The sequence below is a fragment of the Herpailurus yagouaroundi genome, unplaced genomic scaffold (assembly GCF_014898765.1).
Source record: "Herpailurus yagouaroundi ecotype Mexico unplaced genomic scaffold, PumYag 208, whole genome shotgun sequence".
Classification (NCBI taxonomy): Eukaryota; Metazoa; Chordata; class Mammalia; order Carnivora; family Felidae; genus Herpailurus; species Herpailurus yagouaroundi.
This window is the reverse complement of record NW_024412439.1, coordinates 7,910,225-7,928,182: the sequence shown is the minus strand read 5'-3', so window position 1 is coordinate 7,928,182 and position 17,958 is coordinate 7,910,225. Positions and strand designations below refer to the sequence as shown.

Genomic DNA, 17,958 nt, shown 5'->3' with positions numbered 1-17,958 from the left:
CACAGAGCTTACATAAACAACAACAACATCAAATCGCTCTACTGGGTTCCCTTAGCCTCCAGCCCACGGGTGTTTTACTGTGGACTGACCAAATGGGTGTGTGTTCAGTGAATCTCGCCCCCTGGACCTCAGGTTACCAGCTGCCTCGCGGATAGCCGGGTGCATGAAGTACTTCCGTGCATGCTGCACAGGCAGGATTCTTCTACTAAACAACAGCGTTTCTAAAGATACGAATTCCCTTGGAGAGCCCAGCACGAGCACTTGAAGGTCTGCAAGGGGTACTTTGTTGAAAGGCAGCCTTTGTTCTGATTCCCCCGAACTCACAACTGGGAAGGTTGCCCGCCCGCCACAGTGCACCCCCAGGCTTGGTTGGATTCACACGGTCACGGTCAGCACCCCACGGCAGTGGGTCACGCAGGGGCTTGACCGGACACGGAGACCCACGTTCTAACCTAGGTTCACGAGGAAGGGCAGTAGCCGCGTCTCTGGGACTGTCCCCTCGCGCTTAAAACGAGATTTGACGTCATCCCTGCTTCTAACATCCTGATTCTAAGCCTTTAAACTTGACACTGGAACGAACAGCAAATGCGGTTCTTCAAAAGCCGCCGTTCGCTTTCTGGATCCTCGTGCAGCTCTCACCTGTGACATCAGAGAACGAAGACTCCATTTTATCTGAGGCCAGCCTGCTGCAAAGTGACCCACACAAATGTCCTGTGGCCTAAAGCAGACCAGCTTCTCTCATGTCTGGCATGTTAGACATTTGGTATTTTCTTTGTCACATGAGACCAGTCCTTCAGCGAAGCCCCTCACCTTCTTGACAAGGTTCCTAGGAAAGTCATTCCACCTTGGCGTTTACAGAAACTCAGTCCTGTGGCTATTTCTTCTCTACCGGATACTGGAGAATGGCCAGGTGCCAGCCGGTCAGGCTGCTGGCACAAAGCCACACAGACTGGGGGCGGGGGGCGGGGGGGGGTGCGGGGTGGGGGGCTTCAGCGTGGCTCATTTTCTCACCAGACTGGAGCCTCCGAGCCCAAGATCAAGGTGTCAGCGGGGTTAAGTTTCTCATGGAGCTGGTCTTCTGTGCCCCCGCCCTCTTCTTTAAGGACACCAGTCACACTGGGCGAGGGCCCACCCTAACGGCCTCATTTTATCTGAGTCACCTCTGCAAAGACGCCCTCTGCCAATACAGTCCCATTCTGAGGTACTGGGGATCAGCACTTCACCATCCGAATCCTGGGGGCGGTGACCATGCAGCCCATGGCCGCTTTGGAGTGTAAGGTTTTCCTTTTTCATGTACTTTGACATATTTCTTGCAGGTTTAACGGAAGTATTGTGAATTTAAAAACCACGACAGGCCTGTATCATGTGCACGTGGAACCTAAGTGATGTGCAAGAGTGTGTCTGACTATAAACTGTATCCGTTGCATTAGGATTTACTGAAAAACTTTGGGAGTACTTGGCCCTGGGTGGCCGCTTCTGGTGGGAAAAAGGGACACTCGAGCCCAGACGCCCAGGGAAGCTGAATTCACAGAGGATTCACACCACCACTCATTCTCCTCAACGGGTGTGTGCACAGCATGCTGTTAACAGACACACCGAAGGATGGGTCAGCTTTTCACTTGTGCAGATCAAAACGCTGCTTCCCCACAAAACGGTTTCTCCAGCCTGATCCCCAGGCCACCAGCATCTGAGGCACCTACGTGTTGTTCGTGAACACAGGGGTCCAGGGTGCCTGGGTGGCTCCCTCAGTCTGACTTCGGCTCAGGTCATGATCTCGTGGTTCGTGGGTTCGAGTCCCGCATCAGGCTGTGTGCTGACAGTGCGGAGCCTGTTTTGGATTCTGTGTCTCTCTCTCTCTACACTTCCCCACTTACGCTCTAAAATAAAATAAACATTAAAAAAAAAAAAAAAAAATGAGCGTACAGGTCTGCGTCCCACCCGGAACCTGCGAATCCAGCCCTGGCCGGAACCTGAGCTCTAACAAGCGCCCAAGGGGCCCACCCGAGTCTGCGGGTCTCTGTGCTGCCGTGGACGCACCCACCCTTCACCACAAGAAAGGTCACACTGTCCAAGCTGCAAAACCGAGCACACCTTTATTTCACACCCACTGCAACCCAGCCAAGGCAGAGGAGAACCCTGTGTCACAGTCCCGATTCAAGATCCTCTTTTGTCCATTTGGTAGCTGCCTGAAAACCCGGCACATTTAAATGAAAATCACATAAAAGGCCCCTAGAGAAACTGACCCATCTTCCCCAAACAACAGATTTCCTCGTTAGTAAAATCAGCAGGTGCCGATGGAAGCACAATACAAACTTGACCATGGTGTCTGTTCGCACGGAAGGCTATACTTAAATGCTTTCAGGTCTAAAAACCCAACTGTGAATGTCCAAGAGCCCGATTTCAATTTGACTGTTATCAGCCACCAAGAACTCGAACAGGAAAGCAAGGGCACTGTGGAAATTACTCTTCCTGGAAATTCAGCCCCACAACCCTGGTGACAAGGGTCCAGGACACAGGAGAGACAGCAGTGCTGATCCGAGGGCCCCTCTGACGTGGAGAAATGCACCTGCTGAGTCTCTCCTGAGTCCATCCCACGGCTTCACGGTAACTTGGTCCTCCGGTCTCAAGCGACTGTTCGGTTGTAATCTTTACAGTTCCAAGAATCGATTTTGGCTGAACCCAAGGGTAACATAATACCTATTTGAACTGCACCCATAATGTCCACAATACAGATGTTCTTGCGGTACGAAGGCCATTCTGTCGGTTGCATGTGTATATACACAGATAGATGTTGGCTCCTGTGGGAGACAAAGCTTTTCTCCTCTCTGGCAAGAGAACATCCACCTGGCGCCACCGCTCTGGCTAGCTCTTTTTCCTACGTTCCCTCATGTGCGCAGCAATGGAACCAGCTATTTCTGCATTCTTCTTGTTCTGGCCAAAATAATCTAGAAACTGGCCATCTGGTCCAATCAAGTACATTATTATTGTATGATCCACCTGCAGAGAAAAAGGTGGGGGAGGGAAAGGACAAGAAGATTACCAAAATAAGTCGCTTATTTTTCTGATTAAATGCTGCAGATGAGAACTTCGCATTAATGATTAAATGACCTCTGTAACATGTATCGCTTACAGAATGCGTCTAAGCTATTTTCACAAACTCACGGTGACAGATATCTAAAATCGTTTGCATTCCAGCACTCTGCACTGACTGCTTGCTGCCTTAGACATCAGCTAGAATTTGGGATTCTTCTGGTTCTGTCCATAACACACGCATGCACTCGATCTCGAAGAATTGACTTCCAAGAAATGGCTGCTGCTTTCGGAAGAAACGGGTACCTCATTGCTCCCAAATGCTGCCTACCACACTGTATCAGAAGAACCCAGAAAAGTCACCACTACTGTAAGTGTAGGATTTATACATTCTGGCACGCTATGTAGTCCTGCTATTAGTGACTCACATGGAAACGTGGAAATAAGGGTTTTTCTCCCCCAGGAAGCTGGCATATACTCTGCCAAATGATCCTATCTGAGGCAGATCACCTGGGGCGTCCTCAGGAGACATAAATGCTACCCCTCCGAGGAGTCATCTTACAGTTATCTATTTTCCAAGCAAAGTTCTGAAAACATTCCTACCTCTAACCTAAGCTTGGATTGGTCATACAGTTTTTATTTATATGCCTCCACTTAATCCAACTTTAAATGAGCAGAAGGCTTGGCGCTTAAGGAGTCCTTGGAATTTATTGCAGGCTTGATTGCTATTTGGCAAGACAAAAAGAAAGACCGAAATGTGATCACACATACCGAACCGGAGACACCCCCAAATACACCCGCCACACATTATAGGTCTGTGAGGTTATTGCTTTTTTATATACACACATTTGTAAACACAGAGCAAATGGAAAGAGCCACTTGCCTGCACACAGAAGGAAAGAATGTGCCCCAAGAGCTCAAACAGCTGGTGATTCACATGTCCTGGAATAATTCGCTGAAGGAGCAGGACGGGGGATCAGCGTTTCTCCGCATATCTGATACCGAGTCAGAACTGGGTCTCCAGCTCGTGCTTTACACCTTCCTCTGTATCTATAGCTTCCGTTTTTCTGTTTCTTTTTGTACTCGATTCTCTCACTCCCTTAAAAAACTAAAATTCCAGGGGACTTATGTTATGAGTGTTCTTACTGGAAATTACTTTCTAGTACAGAACGAAAATACCGTTCTACCCGTATCTGTCAAACTTGTCAGTGTCCGTGTCTCAACGTCCAGCTGGCTTGTGGGCAGAGCGAGAGCTGTCGTATGTATCTCACCCACAAGTTTAGAGTTCTAGTAGGTCCCGGGACAGATACAGGAAGCCAACGTTCACCGACAAGCTCTGTCACATGCCACCTTTGTCCCGAGCCAGGCATCCCACTCCTCTAGAAATAACCCAACGGGCTGGAGAGGAAGTTATAGAACAGTAAGAGCCAGACCGAAGCTGAGAACCCAGGCCTGCCCGATTTCACAGTCCGCTTCTGCTGCCACCTTGCTGCACGATCTCTGCCAGCGTTCTGCGGAGCAGTGTGTATGCTTCACAGACACGTGCATTTTTTATGTTTTGCAAAGTAAATATATGCGCATAAAAATCGAAAAGAATATACAGTAAACTTCTACAGGGGAAGCCTGCCACTCCTTCCAGACTTCCAGGAGTGCTTCCATTCTCCTCCAAGGGAACCACTGCCACCAGATCCTTCTGGATTCCTCCAGAGAAAACTGTCCACATCTGTTAGCGAGTGTACATGCCTGCCTACTTCTTTCTATACAGAAGCAACAACGTCCTGTAGGCGCTTTCTCATTTAACAAGGTATTGGACACCGTTCTCTGCCAGTAAGTACAGGGTAGCTTTTAAAAAATGGTTGCCTCGTTCTTCCCTACGAACAATACTGTAGGGTACAGGTGTAGAAAAATCCCTCAAAGTAGAATCTCTTTAAAGTATTCCACTTTAAACGCTGACAGATACTGACACTTTTGGCTTCCAAAGAGGGTCTCTCAGTTAAATTCCTATCATCTATGCACAGAAATGCCCACGGTTCCAAATTTCCTCCCAATAGTGTATTCCCTTTTTCCCCAAATTAGATTTCGATAATACATTTCCAACTTTTGATCTTTGCTGATCTAACAGGTACAAAATAGCATTGCATTATACAATTCACATTCTTTCATTAGGAGTGGAACTGCACATCTTTTCTTGGGTTTGAAACCCAGTTATGTTGTTTTTCAAAAATACTTCCTACTTAATACTTACATACGAATGTAATATTATATATATATAATGTATGTATATATATATATCAATAATATATATATATAGCTTCGAGTGGACCCTAAATGTTTGGCACACCCATTTCTTTATTTTATTTTATTTTATTTTTTAACATTTATTTATTTTTGAGAGACAGGGCATGGGCAGGGGAGGGGCAGAGAGAGAGGAGACACAGAATCCAAAGCAGGCTCCGGGCTCTGAGCACACAGCCTGATGCAGGGCTCGAACTCATGAACTGTGAGATCATGACCTGAGCCGAAGTTGGATGATTAACTGACTGAACCCCCCCCAGGTGTCCCTGGCACATCCAGTTCACATGTACTATCAGTCTGAAGATTCCATGGGCACTCCAAAGCCAGAAGCTTCCCCTTTGCTACTGCTGCTTGAGATTAAGAAAACCTGGTTCCCTCACTCCCTGCGGGTCCTTAAATCTTGACTGAAGTTTCCCACACCATTTTGCGGACGAAAATCTGTGACCTCAAAGGACAGAAGTCATACCAATGCAAAACCTAACAAGCTGGAGAGTGCCTCCCCCTACTGGTTGATTTAGCAAAGAACTCATTGGTTCTTTTTCATTATCATTAACTCCAGCGGAGCTAACATACAGTTCCCTTAGCTTCAAAGGCACAATTCACTGGTTCTGATCAAGAGGTCAAATTCTTATGGCAGTAGACCAGTATTTCTCAAAATCGGCTCTAGGATGTATTCCAGAAGGTCCAAGAAGTCTCCATAAGACTTAGATATCTGCATTTTAATTTTTAAACTTAAAGAAGTTAATACTCATAGTCTGGGTTATCTGCGTGACTATCTTATGACTGAATACAAATCTCCGTGGCCAAATACGTGTCTATGTCTATGATCTCGCACACACCTGCTGTCACTGCTGGTTACAGGGCAGACAGCATGAAAATGATGTGTTCTTGCTGGGTCCCAGACCAAACAGTCAAGGTAGACGACACCAACATTTCAAAGTATTTTAAAGAACACACGAAGGGCAGTTGATTGTGTAGTTGGGCATCCGACCCAAACCCTGCTTTGGAGACAGGCTCCTATAATTAATCACTCCACCCGACCAATGTTACAGAGAAACCAGAGCACGACAGCTGAGGGGGAAGAACTGAACTAATACTAAACAGCAAGGCCAACTATTAATGGACGGGAAAAAGTGTCCCGTTTGAGAAGAAAACCGGGTGGGTGGGGTGGTGCTGATGCCCTTTGTTGGTACTTCGCTGTGAAAGCCCAGGTAAGAAGAGGGACCGGGTGACGTGGACACCTAGGGCTCCAGGGGCAGTGCTGGAGAATGTATGACCGCAGGAATGACCGCATTTCTGGTCACTATCATAACAAAGCAAATAGTAAACACGTAATTGTGCATATAATTCATATTTGAATTGAATATAATTGAAGTATTTAATTCGTATAAAAATAAACCTGATGGAAAGTCTATCTTCTTATAGCTTTCAGTCTTTTCTCTTGATTTTCAGAACTCTTGCTCATTCCAAAAATGCAGTTCTCCATGGCCTAACACTGCTCCTTACACCTTTTCCCTGGTGACATAGAGAACCTAGACAATGGGTTTTTATTATTTTATTATTATTATTTTTTTGGAGAGGGAGAGAGTACGAGTTGGAGACAGGGGCAGAGAGAATCTTAAGCAGGCTCCACGCTCAGCGCAGAGCCTGACGCTGGGCTCGATCCCACAACCCCGGGATCATGACCTGAGCCGAAATCAAGAGTCAGACGCTCAACCAGATGAGCCACCCAGGGCTCCTATATATATACATTTTAATGTTTATTTATTTTTGAGAGAGAGAGACAGAGCATGAATGGGGGAGGGTCAGAGAGAGAGAGGGAGACACAGAATCTGAAGCAGGCTCCAGGCTCCGAGCTGTCAGCACAGAGCCCGACGTGGGGCTTGAACCCACGAACTGTGAGATCGTGACCTGAGCCGAAGTCGGATGCTTAACCGACTGAGCCACCCAGGTGCCCCAGGGCTCCTATATTTTTAAATTTAAATAAAGCTTTGTCCCCAAACGATGGGTTCTCTTTATTTCCAACATGGTATCCAAGTACCATGTTCTACTGAGTCTAAAATACCACTCATCATATGTTTTCCCATAATTTTCTGGGCCACTAAAAAGGAAAATGGGCAATTCAATTATAAGGACACTGAATATACATTAAATCAGTATCCTTAAAAAAATTATACTTCTATTATCCTTTCAAATATCCCTAATCCCTGAGGAATTTGTGATGATCTCAGCTTTTCTCTCATTTCTGCAGCCCACTGTCAGACCGGCACAAGTGTGCGGTCTGAGCACCGGCCTGTGGGCGACACTCGAGCGTCTACTTACGATGTAGTCCTCGTCCTCGTCCCTGGGGCCAGGACTGTAATACACCCTGTACGCTCTGGCCACTCGGTCGATCTCTTCTTTGGTGCCAGTCAAGCCAACCAGTTTGGGAGAAAATTCTAAATTAAAAAAAAAAAAAAAAAAAGAGAAACACAGTGAAAAATAAGAAGCGAGTGAAAGCACCCCCCATCCCCTGCCTTCAGAGTCTCTGCTGCTGCTTTCTCCCCGTGTGTCCTGGTCCCCCCCTCGTGACTCACGGGAACAGACACACACACAGAACAAACGCAAACTCTCCCTTGTAATGAAGAAGTCACGTTCACCAAGACAGGCCACATTCTGAGCCATCAAACACACCCTAACACATTTAAAAGGACAGAAACCATACGTGTGCTCTCAGATCACAGTGGAGTTGAACTCGAAGTCTGTAACAGAAAGATCGCTGGAAAATCCCAGGACACACAGGGACGAAACATACTTCTGAATAACACACGGGTCAAAGAAGAAATCTCAAGAGATATTTAAAAGTATTTTGAACTAAGTGAAAATGAAAACACAACTTATCGAAATTTGGGGGATGCAGCCAATGCAGTCCTTCGAGGGATATTTGTGGCACTGAATTTATACAGTGGAGAGGACCTAAAATCAGGAATCTAAATATCCCCCTAGGAAGCTAGGAAAAGAAGAGCAAATTAAATCCAAATGAGAAGAAAAGAACTGGAGCAGAAATCAATGAAACTGAAAAGAGGAAAAAAAATCACTGAAACCCAAAAGCTGGTTCCTTATCATATGGAAGTGAAATCCTTTCAAAGTCCTTTTGTAATGATCTGGAGGGAATATGTTCTAATCATTTAAATCACATTTCTTATTAATTTGGTCGTTTTTAAATACTCAGATACGGTTCTGAGACACGCTCAAGCTTAAAGATACTACCACGAATTAAGCATGACAGTGTTTTGTTGTATCCTGAAAAAGAGGTCTGCTTTTTGCTTCACAATTCACTCGACTATGGTCCAGGGCTGTGTCTCATCTTCCAGCAAATAACCTCCCGGCATGTATTTACTGTTTGGTTTTTGGGATTTATGGAAGTGAGCTGGTGAAGTCACCAAACCACCATGAGGATGGAAGTACAACACTGAGCAGCAGTGCCTTCTTCCAAAGGCAGAGAGGAAACAAGCCTGTTTTCATTTTTCGGACTAATCCAACCTAAATTGAAAATCTGTTCAGCTACTGAAAAAGCACAATGGCTTGTTTTTCTTTTCCACTCTGAGTAAACAGAAAGGTAAATGAAGTCTGAATGAGCTGTATATCCAAAACTTTTAAAAAATACTGCTGAAATTGCAATAATTTTCTAAATATGAACTTAAATATGTAAAAAAAAGTTACTAAGTTTCTTTATTAATTTTGAGAGCAAGTGAGTGAGCACACAAGCGGGGGAGGGGCAGAGAGAAGGAGAGACAGAATCCCAAGCAGGCTCCGCACCATCAGTGCAGAGCTGGATGTGGGGCCCAAACTCATGCACTGTGGGATCGTGACCTGAGCCGAGATTAAGAGTCGGACGCTTAACCCACTGCACCACCCAAGTGCCCCAAACTTAAATATTTTCAAATCCCCCCACCCCATCCAGTGCAACTGGTCAAGATGACACCATCTCTGTATGTATGTGCTGGTGGAGAATATTACCGTAAGGGTTTTGCATTTCAGTTACAGGAACTCAGATGCCTACTTATCGGGAGATATTTAGGATTTGGTTAATTTATGGTTAAAAAGAAAACAGCTGCCAACGTAACACACACTTCCATCAGAGACCGTTTATCACCCCATGAGTTATACCTGCTTTTTACTGCTTTTGGAATAAACTATGCCATTGTTCAAATTTCTGCCTAACCTGCAAACAGTGAACACAAATTCACCTTGAATATCTAATAAAAGCTCTAAAACTTTAAGAAAACATACGCCTTTGTAACCTTGGGCTGGACAAAGATTTCTTACACATGACACTAAAAGAAGGGTCTCTAATTGTCTCTAAACCAATAAAGTGCTCTTCAAACCACACCAAGTGTGGGGAGCACGGGCAGGAGCCAGCGCTCTCATGCATGGCTGCTGGGAATGTGAAAACGTACAACCACTTTGGAATCCTATCAGTTTCTTAAAAAGATGAACACACACCCACCACACGATCCAGCAATCAGGCGTTTACCAGGGAAATGAAAAGCATGTGTCTGTACAGAGGCTTGTACAGGAATGGTCTTGGCAGCTGTCTCTCTCCGTAAATAGCTCCAAACTGAAAGTGACTCCAGTGTCCATCATTGGAATATTACTCAGAAGATAAAAAAGAGTCAACTGATAACATGCTAAATCACGGACGGGTCTCAAAATAATTATGCAGAAAGAAGCCACTAAAAACAAAAGAGTACACTAAATAATTCTGTGGACACAGACTTCTAGGAAATGGAAACTAATCTATGTTGACAGACAGCAGATCTGGGGATGGGACGGGGGCAAGGGCACAAGGGGGTGACAGGTATATTCATTTTTTGATGGTGGTGATATAAATATATATATATTTGATGGTGGTTATATAAATATAACATATTTATATCTCAATAAATATGTTAAATGACAAGATACAGCAGGTCCTTCACAAAACACACTTTTAAAAAAACCTCAAAGCTTTAGATGATACACATTGCAATGTGTCATATAACAAAATTAAATGTAGAAGTACTCATTAGCTCCTTTGGCCTAAATCAATTTCACCATAATGAGACTTAAAATTCCAATTCCTGACTTTTGAGTGCCCATGTTCCTGTCACTCCTGTAACAACAAAACAGATTCTTATTCCCATCATTTTTTCAGCTGAAGAAACTTGGACCTTAAGAAATTATGCAACTTGCCCAAGCTCCTAAGAACGTAAGCATTCGTCCTTAATTCTACCGGCACTCGGTCTTTCGAATTGCTTTCTCATAGGTTTTAACCTGAATGTGATGTTTCAACTGAGATTCTTTTTTTTTTTTTTTTTTTTAATTTTTTTTTCCCCCCCCAACGTTTATTTATTTTTGGGACAGAGAGAGAGAGCATGAACGGGGGAGGGGCAGAGAGAGAGGGAGACACAGAATCGGAAACAGGCTCCAGGCTCCGAGCCATCAGCCCAGAGCCCGACGCGGGGCTCGAACTCACGGACCGCAAGATCGTGACCTGGATGAAGTCGGACGCTTAACCGACTGCGCCACCCAGGCGCCCCTCAACTGAGATTCTTCTATGAAAAGTTATAAATGTGCTTCTCATAATAGATGTTCTGGATTTATAAAGTATACGGTAGGAGCTCACGCTGTGCTCACATCTCATAATGTCGCTAATCTTGGGGCGCCTGGTGGCTAAGTCAGTTAAGCGTCCAACTTTGGCTCAGGTCATGATCTCACAGTTCGTGAGTTTGAGCCCCGTGTTGGGCCCTGTGCTGACAGCTTGGGGCCTGCTTCGGATTCTCTCTCTCCCTCTTTCTGCCTCTCCCCTGCTCGCTCACTCTCTAAAAATAAACAAACTTGAAAAAAAAAAAAATGTCGTTAATCTCCCAACGTCCATACTCCCAGGATGTACATCTGTCCTATCACAGAGAGAATGAGGTACAGAGGCGGAAGGAGAAGCAATGTGTTCTGCCTCTCAACTCAAGATTCTGTTAACTTAGTTGATATCTGAGGCCAAGTCCGGTCCTTCCTGTGACAAAACACAGAGAGCTGTGCATCAGGAATTGAGAAACGTGTTTCTTATTTGCTTATTCACGGTCACAGCTGAGCCTCACCTTTTTTATTCACCTGTAAACCTGACGACGACACCATTTGTCCTCCCGTGTCCATGAGGCACGTAAGGTCGAATGAATCTATCTTTCAAGAACTCTAAGAGCTACACAAATGTAAAGCATTATTGATAGGACCTACCTTTCACATACTTGGCGATGGCTTCTTTGGTGTCCCTCTCTGGGTCGATGGTGATGAAAAGCGGAGTTAAATTTGGCAGAGTTGGAATTCCATCTGAAAGAATATTCCCACTGGTCAGTACTCACGCTCTGGGGGAAAAGATGAACGCTGGCAGTTACAGCAGAGAGAGCCGGAAGTGCTACAGCGAGGGTTGGGGAAACACAGGGACACCTAAGCGTGGAGGAGAGGACGGGGAAGGGATGGGACGGCCTGCGAGCAGGTCCCCAGAGTATCTGCGGTGGGATCAGATAAGAATCCTACTGAACACCTTCACCGGTGCACACGTGTTACCGGGGTCCCGTCACGTGGGCATCTCGTGTTCTGATCCAACGCGATGTTTGCGGTTTTCGCCCCACCACACCACTGAATCCCCGGAAACAATCCAGCTTAAGGATGGAGGCCTGCCTCCTGTCTGGGACTAACCAGTGCGGCTGACGGCACATCACAGACCACACCGCCGTCTTGCTAGTCCATCACGGGGACAACGACAGTGTCCGTGACGGATGTCTACAATCAAGGGACACAAGCAGCGCTACAGGAGACCAGACCTCACTCACATTTTTAAGCAATTTAACATTTGGCATCAGAACAAGCTCCCTCTGGTAGAGGATATGGTCGTGGGAATCAAAGCAGCAAATGAGCCGGATGCTGAAATTTTATATTCTCAGAAAGCAAATAATTACAACACCTTGCCCAACGGAAATCCGAGGACGTGAAACTACGGAAAAGTAGTTTTTACAGTTAGCGGTGGCTTACCTATCTCATCCACGACTTGAATCATTTTTTCTAGTTCTTCTGGACAGATATCAGGGCAATGAGTGAAACCAAAATAAATCAGGACCCACTGACCCAGGTAGTCTTGGTCAGTGACGGGCTCTCCAGTGTGAGTCGTGAGGGAAAACGGGCCCCCGAGGAGAGGCTTTCCCAAGCTCCGCTGCCGCTCCTTCTCTAGCTCTTAAAGAGATACAAACACTCACGTTAAACAAGTCAGTCTAACCACAGGCACCGAAATGCCTGATGTACGGTCGGTACTGTACTAATGACTGTGGGGGCACAAAATGTGCTAAACAGTCTGTTTCCTAGAAACTTAAAAAATATTTTAAGAAAAACAATCCTATGACAATGCAACAAAACCAAATTGAATGGAATGGTATGTAGAGAGGACTCTAAGAAAGTGGTAAAGGTATTTCTTCCTCTTTTGGAATAGTTCAGTCCTGTCATCAGGTGTGGCCGTGGTGGGGGTGGGGGAGGGGCCACAGGGGCCCAGAGCGGACTGTCTGAGCCCAAGTGGGGCAGGGTGGGTGGCCTGGCACCAGGAGTCTTAACCTGAGTGTCCCAAGGGCATCTGAATGGGGTGGGGACAGCAGTGATGGGACCTCAGTTCTATACAGGGATTAGTAACAAGTAAGTAAATTAAAGATAAGCGTTATACATGGCAAGAGGTAGAAAGATGGGGAGAAAAAACCCAAATGCAGTCTGTAGTACTGTGCAGAAACTGGAGGTGCCAGGGTCAACTTGTGGCTGCAAGATGCGTTCACACAGAAGCAAACGTAGATGTAACCACATCTGTCCACCGAGAGGACCCTGCAGTGGACACAACCCAGCAGCAACGAGCCCTGGGTTCTAAGTATCACCCTCCACTAAAAGCGAACAGGGCTTTTTGGAGACATGGCGGGTGTCAGGGCCATGGCAGAGAAGTACAAGACGAGCCTGGAACATCCTGTCACGTCAGATTGAAGGAAGAACTCCAAGAACACTGGAGACGTGTCCCAAGGAACAAGAGCTGCTCAGACTGCCAGGGACCAACAGGGGACAGTGGAGCATCAAAATAAAGAGAATATGGATTACGATTCATTAAATACGCAGGAGAGCACGAGTCCACACAGATATAAATAAATGGAGAGTTTGATGCAGACTGGGATGAACATTTAAGTGTGTAAATTCACACCACGAAATATATATTAATTACATTTTCGGGACAGAAGCCTGACAGACACACCCTCAACCTGAGCACTATCAGTAACGGGACCAAAGGAGGCCCTGTGCCACCAGACGCGACGCAACGAGAACTGAGCACGAGTTCTGTGACATTCCTGCTGAAGGAACGTGACCCGAATCTGATCACGAGGAAACCAGACAAACCCAAACTAAGGGACATTACTGGCCTGTAATCTTCACAGTTTTCAAGGTCATCAAAGTCTCATAAAGATGGAGAAACTGCTACAGACTGAAGGAGCATAAAGAGACAAGTAGGTACAAGGTCTGGTTCCGAACTGAACTGCTATCAAGAAGGCCAAGTTGCAAAACTTGAACGAGGCCTGAAGACTGAATGGTAGTTAACATGTCAATGTTCATTTTCTGATTTTGGTGGCTGTATCATGATTACATTGGAGAACGTACCTGTCTGTAAAAAGTACACAATGGAGTAGAGATGATGATGCATGTCCGCAAACACTCTCAAATGATTTAGAAATACTTGAATTTTTTAAAGTTTATTTATTCTGAGAGAAAGAGAGAGCAGGGGAGAGGCACAGAGAGAGAAAGGGAGAGAGAGACGGGGGGGGAGAGAGAGAGAGAGAGAGAGAGAGAGAGAGAGAAACCCAAGCAGGCTCCACACTGTCAGCGCACAGCCCAACTCGGGGCTCGAACTCGCAAACTGTGAGATCACGACCTGAGCCGAAACCCAGACACTTAACCGACTGAGCCACCCATGTGCCTCTGCAGAGACTTTAAATATCGTTTCATAATAGGGTTTTTAATAAAACAAATATTATCGCAGGTGAAATTCTGAACTAAAGTCAAAAGCTTGCTTATTCTAGAATGGTCTCTGCCACTACTTTTCCTGGCTTGTTTTGTTTCTTTGTGAAACTAAAGGAGCTTAATTTCTTATTAGAATATGAAAATCCCATCAATAAAATACTGGTTGTTACACAAAACAAACAGGTCTGTATATCAATATGGGCCTTCTACTGCTAAGATTCTAGAAGCCTATGAATTCTCCCAGATCTAAACATATCCTTTGTATCACGGCTTCAAAACAGACTCTGAAGAACCAGAATAGATTTAAGTGATATTTTATTTTTTTATTATTATTTTTTTAACGTTTATTTATTTTTGAGACAGAGAGAGACAGAGCATGAATGGGGGAGGGTCAGAGAGAGAGGGAGACACAGAATCTGAAACAGGCTCCAGGCTCCGAGCTGTCAGCACAGAGCCCGACACGGGGCTCGAACTCACGGACCGTGAGATCATGACCCGAGCCGAAGTCGGCCGCTTAACTGACTGAGCCACCCAGGTGCCCCATGTGGTATTTTAAAGTTTGACTAGAAACTTTTTTTTTTTTTTAATTTTTTTCAACGTTTTTTATTTATTTTTGGGACAGAGAGAGACAGAGCATGAACGGGGGAGGGGCAGAGAGAGAGGGAGACACAGAATCGGAAACAGGCTCCAGGCTCCGAGCCATCAGCCCAGAGCCCGACGCGGGGCTCGAACTCACGGACCGCGAGATCGTGACCTGGCTGAAGTCGGACGCTTAACCGACTGCGCCACCCAGGCGCCCCTGACTAGAAACTTTTAAACCAAATCTTAAAAGCCTGGAGTAGTGACTAAAATATAAAGTTCCCAATTTCTGGACATTTCAAGTGCTAAGCCAGAGCAGTTCCTGGCACTCCCTGACCAGATTCTCCCTATTTCTCTCCATCATCCAAGGTCAGCCTGTGGCCCTTCCCTCTGCTGATACTTGGTGGTCTGTAGGAGGGGCTGGCCCTTCAGAGGCTGGGGAGAACCTCTTCTAGTGAAATCCTTCACTTCTGTGTCTGCTTCGCTGTCACGAGCACCTCGATGGCTGGAATGTATCTAAGTCATCCTTGGGAACCCTCTGGGCGTCATACCACCCACGCTCCCATCTGTTCACAATTAAGTCTTCATATTGTTACACAGTGGCATCTGAATACAGATAAAAACACAATGAGAAACCAGGTGAATTCCAAATCCAGTTTGGAATTCAGTGAACAGTACTGAACCAATCTTAATTTCTTAGTTTTGATAAATGACCCATGGTTATATAATTTCTTAACAATAGGGAAAGCTAGGTGAAAGGTACATAGTAACTCTCTTGTGTCATCTTTATAACCATCCTGTTCATCTAAGATTATTTCAAGATAGGAGTGCCTGGGTGGCTCAGTTGGTTAAGCATCCGACTTCAGCTCAGGTCATGATCTCGAAGTCTGTGAGTTTGAGCTCCGCGTTGGGCTCTGTGCTGACAGCTTGGAGCCTGGAGCCTGCTTCGGATTCTGCGTCTCCCTCTCTCTTTGCCCCTCCCCTGCTCACACACTCTCTCTCTCAAAAATAAAAAAACACTAAAAACTTTTATTGCAAGATAAAAAGTTTAAAAACAAAATAAAAGATGCTAAAAAAGAAAAAAGAAAGGTTTTATTCAGAGCTGAGCAGAGGATATCTACTTACTCTCTGTCTTTTCTTTCTTGAAGTACTTCATTCCAGCCAATAAGGCTCCACCAATAGCAAATGTGAATGCTAAAGACTTCCAGGAAACAGGCTACTGGGGCAGAGATTTTACAAACAAAAATACTAGTCAGATGCAAACATGCAATCGTCCTACATTTATTACTATGGTAGTTTTTAACATACATAAACACACATCTTGATCTTCTTCAACATGTAGAATGTTTCATGTTGCTCTGGGATGAGAAAATACTGGGGCGCCTGGGTGGCTCAGTCAGTTAAGTGTCTGACTTTGGCTCAGGTCATGATCTCACCGTTTATGAGTTCGAGCCAGCCCCGCATCGGGCTCTGTGCTGACAGCTCAGGGCCTGGAGTCTGCTTCGGATTCTGTGTCTCCCTCTCTCTCTCTCTCTCTCTGCTCCTCCCCCATGCAAGCTCTGTCTCTCAAAAATGAATAAATGTTAAAAAAAATAAACTGGAAAAAAAAAACTTGACAGTGTCTGTGGATGCAATTCTATCTGGGCTGCCAACACAATTACAGAGGCATTCCTTTTCAAGAAGAAATTCCCTAAGTCCATTTCCTTTCATGTGAAAGAGGACCTGAAGCTCAAGTACCAGGACTGTTAACACGTGTGACCTTGACCATAGTGGCTGATTTCAAATCCAGTTAATTATGTGTTTGTGCTGATATGGAAAATATAAATAAACCAAATAACAATTTGGGAGGTCACTCTAACTCTGGCTTCCAGAAGTAACAAAGTCAAGGTAGAAGAGATCTAAAAAATGGAGCTTCTTGCAAATTGCATCAAGTTAATTCTTTGTACTCTTTTTCAGGTCCCAAGGTAAGTAAGATGTCCACTACCTTGGTCTAATTCATCACCCTTCTTCCCCCAGCTTCTAAAACCCACTTCTCTTAACCATCACTAGTGGGGAGCGGCTCTCAGGTTTTCCCAGATCAGAACTAGAACCTGAGCGAAATCAAAGAGGGCATACCCAGCACGCAACTACGACCCACATTTTGCTCAATGTCAACTTACACATCGAACATCTAAAGGGGCGTTCAAGTGACAGGAATTAATATGCTTGGATTCCTCACTCCTGGTCAGTTCAAGGTGGAGACCTTCAAGAACACCCGAACTCATTTTGGGGGCAGGGGGCACAAAAGCGCACTACAATCCAAACCCGAGAATCCAACCGCGGGGAGGCGTCGGTTCTCTCTTCCGCGCTGGGACCTCCCGCAAACCGAGGGGGTCGCGGGATGAGAGTCTGTGACCGCGTAAGGCAGAGCCGAGGACCCTTCCAGGCCCGGCCGAGTGGCTTCCGAGATTGCGACCAAGTGGGATGGGGAGGTCGCGGGCCGGCGTGGAGACGCGACGGACAGAGGGAGGGCTCCGGCTGTACACTCACCCCGGGCTTGGAGGGCCGCGTGGGGTCTCTGCGGCCCTTCGGCTCGGGACCCGACGACCCCGGTGGAGGTGGCGTCGCCGTGCAGAGGGGCCGGTCTCCCCGGCAGCTGCGAGCGAGCTCCGAGGTCCGTCGCGCCTCCTCTCGCAGCGCGCAGAGCTGCCTCATCCAGGCTCCGGCGGTCCCGTCCGCCGGGGCCCAGACCCCGAGTCCGTGGGGCAGGAGACGCCAAAGTCGGCTCCCCGGAAGCCGCATAGCGGACCCCGGTATCAGTAAGAAGCCCGCCATGGACCTAGGAGACCGCGCCTCCTCTAGCCCGCCCCCAACTTCCGGCGCCGGCTCCACTTCCTCCGGAAGTCGCAGGGGGCCGCTCTTTCCGCTCCGCTCGTTGGTGGCGAGGTCGCCGAGCCGGTAGCCCGGGAGGACTTGGCCGCGGACCCGCCGCGCGGTAGGTGGTTCCTTGCGGCTGGAGGCGGG

At 46.4% G+C, this 17,958-nt stretch overlaps 2 protein-coding genes across 4 annotated transcripts in view; one reads left to right on the top strand and one right to left on the bottom strand.

The window, feature by feature from the left end:
• Positions 1 to 2,069: 2,069 nt before the first annotated feature.
• On the bottom strand, positions 2,070 to 17,819 carry SCO1 (synthesis of cytochrome C oxidase 1). 2 transcript variants are annotated; one of them, XM_040453182.1, is made up of 6 exons: positions 17,485 to 17,819; positions 16,081 to 16,171; positions 12,466 to 12,570; positions 11,578 to 11,670; positions 7,648 to 7,763; positions 2,070 to 2,997 (listed from the first exon to the last, which is right to left on the bottom strand). In XM_040453182.1, the coding sequence occupies exons 1-6, from the start codon at positions 17,767 to 17,769 to the stop codon at positions 2,863 to 2,865; spliced, it is 825 nt and encodes a 274-aa protein (XP_040309116.1). In that variant the 5' UTR covers positions 17,770 to 17,819; the 3' UTR covers positions 2,070 to 2,862. The 2 variants fall into 2 exon arrangements, with proteins under 2 accessions (XP_040309116.1, XP_040309115.1); XM_040453181.1 differs by having other exon boundaries at positions 12,373 to 12,570; positions 17,485 to 17,817.
• Positions 17,820 to 17,825: 6 nt separating this feature from the next.
• Positions 17,826 to 17,958, top strand: part of ADPRM (ADP-ribose/CDP-alcohol diphosphatase, manganese dependent) — a 15,033-nt gene continuing 14,900 nt past the window's right edge. The window contains exon 1 of one of the 2 annotated variants that reach the window (XM_040453178.1): positions 17,826 to 17,929. The gene's annotated coding sequence lies outside the window, so the exon portion shown is untranslated. The remainder of the gene's footprint in view (positions 17,930 to 17,958) is intronic. The other variant, XM_040453179.1, reaches the window with a different exon arrangement.

What these genes read in the sequence shown, in the direction of transcription:
- SCO1 (XM_040453181.1), bottom strand. Translation starts at nt 17,769, where the DNA reads ATGGCGGGCTTCTTACTGATACCGGGGTCCGCTATGCGGCTTCCGGGG. An exon ending in CGCGGCCCTCCAAGCCCGGG is followed by an intron (nt 16,172 to 17,484) that starts GTGAGTGTACAG and finishes CTGCCCCAGTAG; the next exon opens with CCTGTTTCCTGGAAGTCTTT. An exon ending in ACGAGGACGAGGACTACATC is followed by an intron (nt 2,998 to 7,647) that starts GTAAGTAGACGC and finishes TTTTCTCTGCAG; the next exon opens with GTGGATCATACAATAATAAT.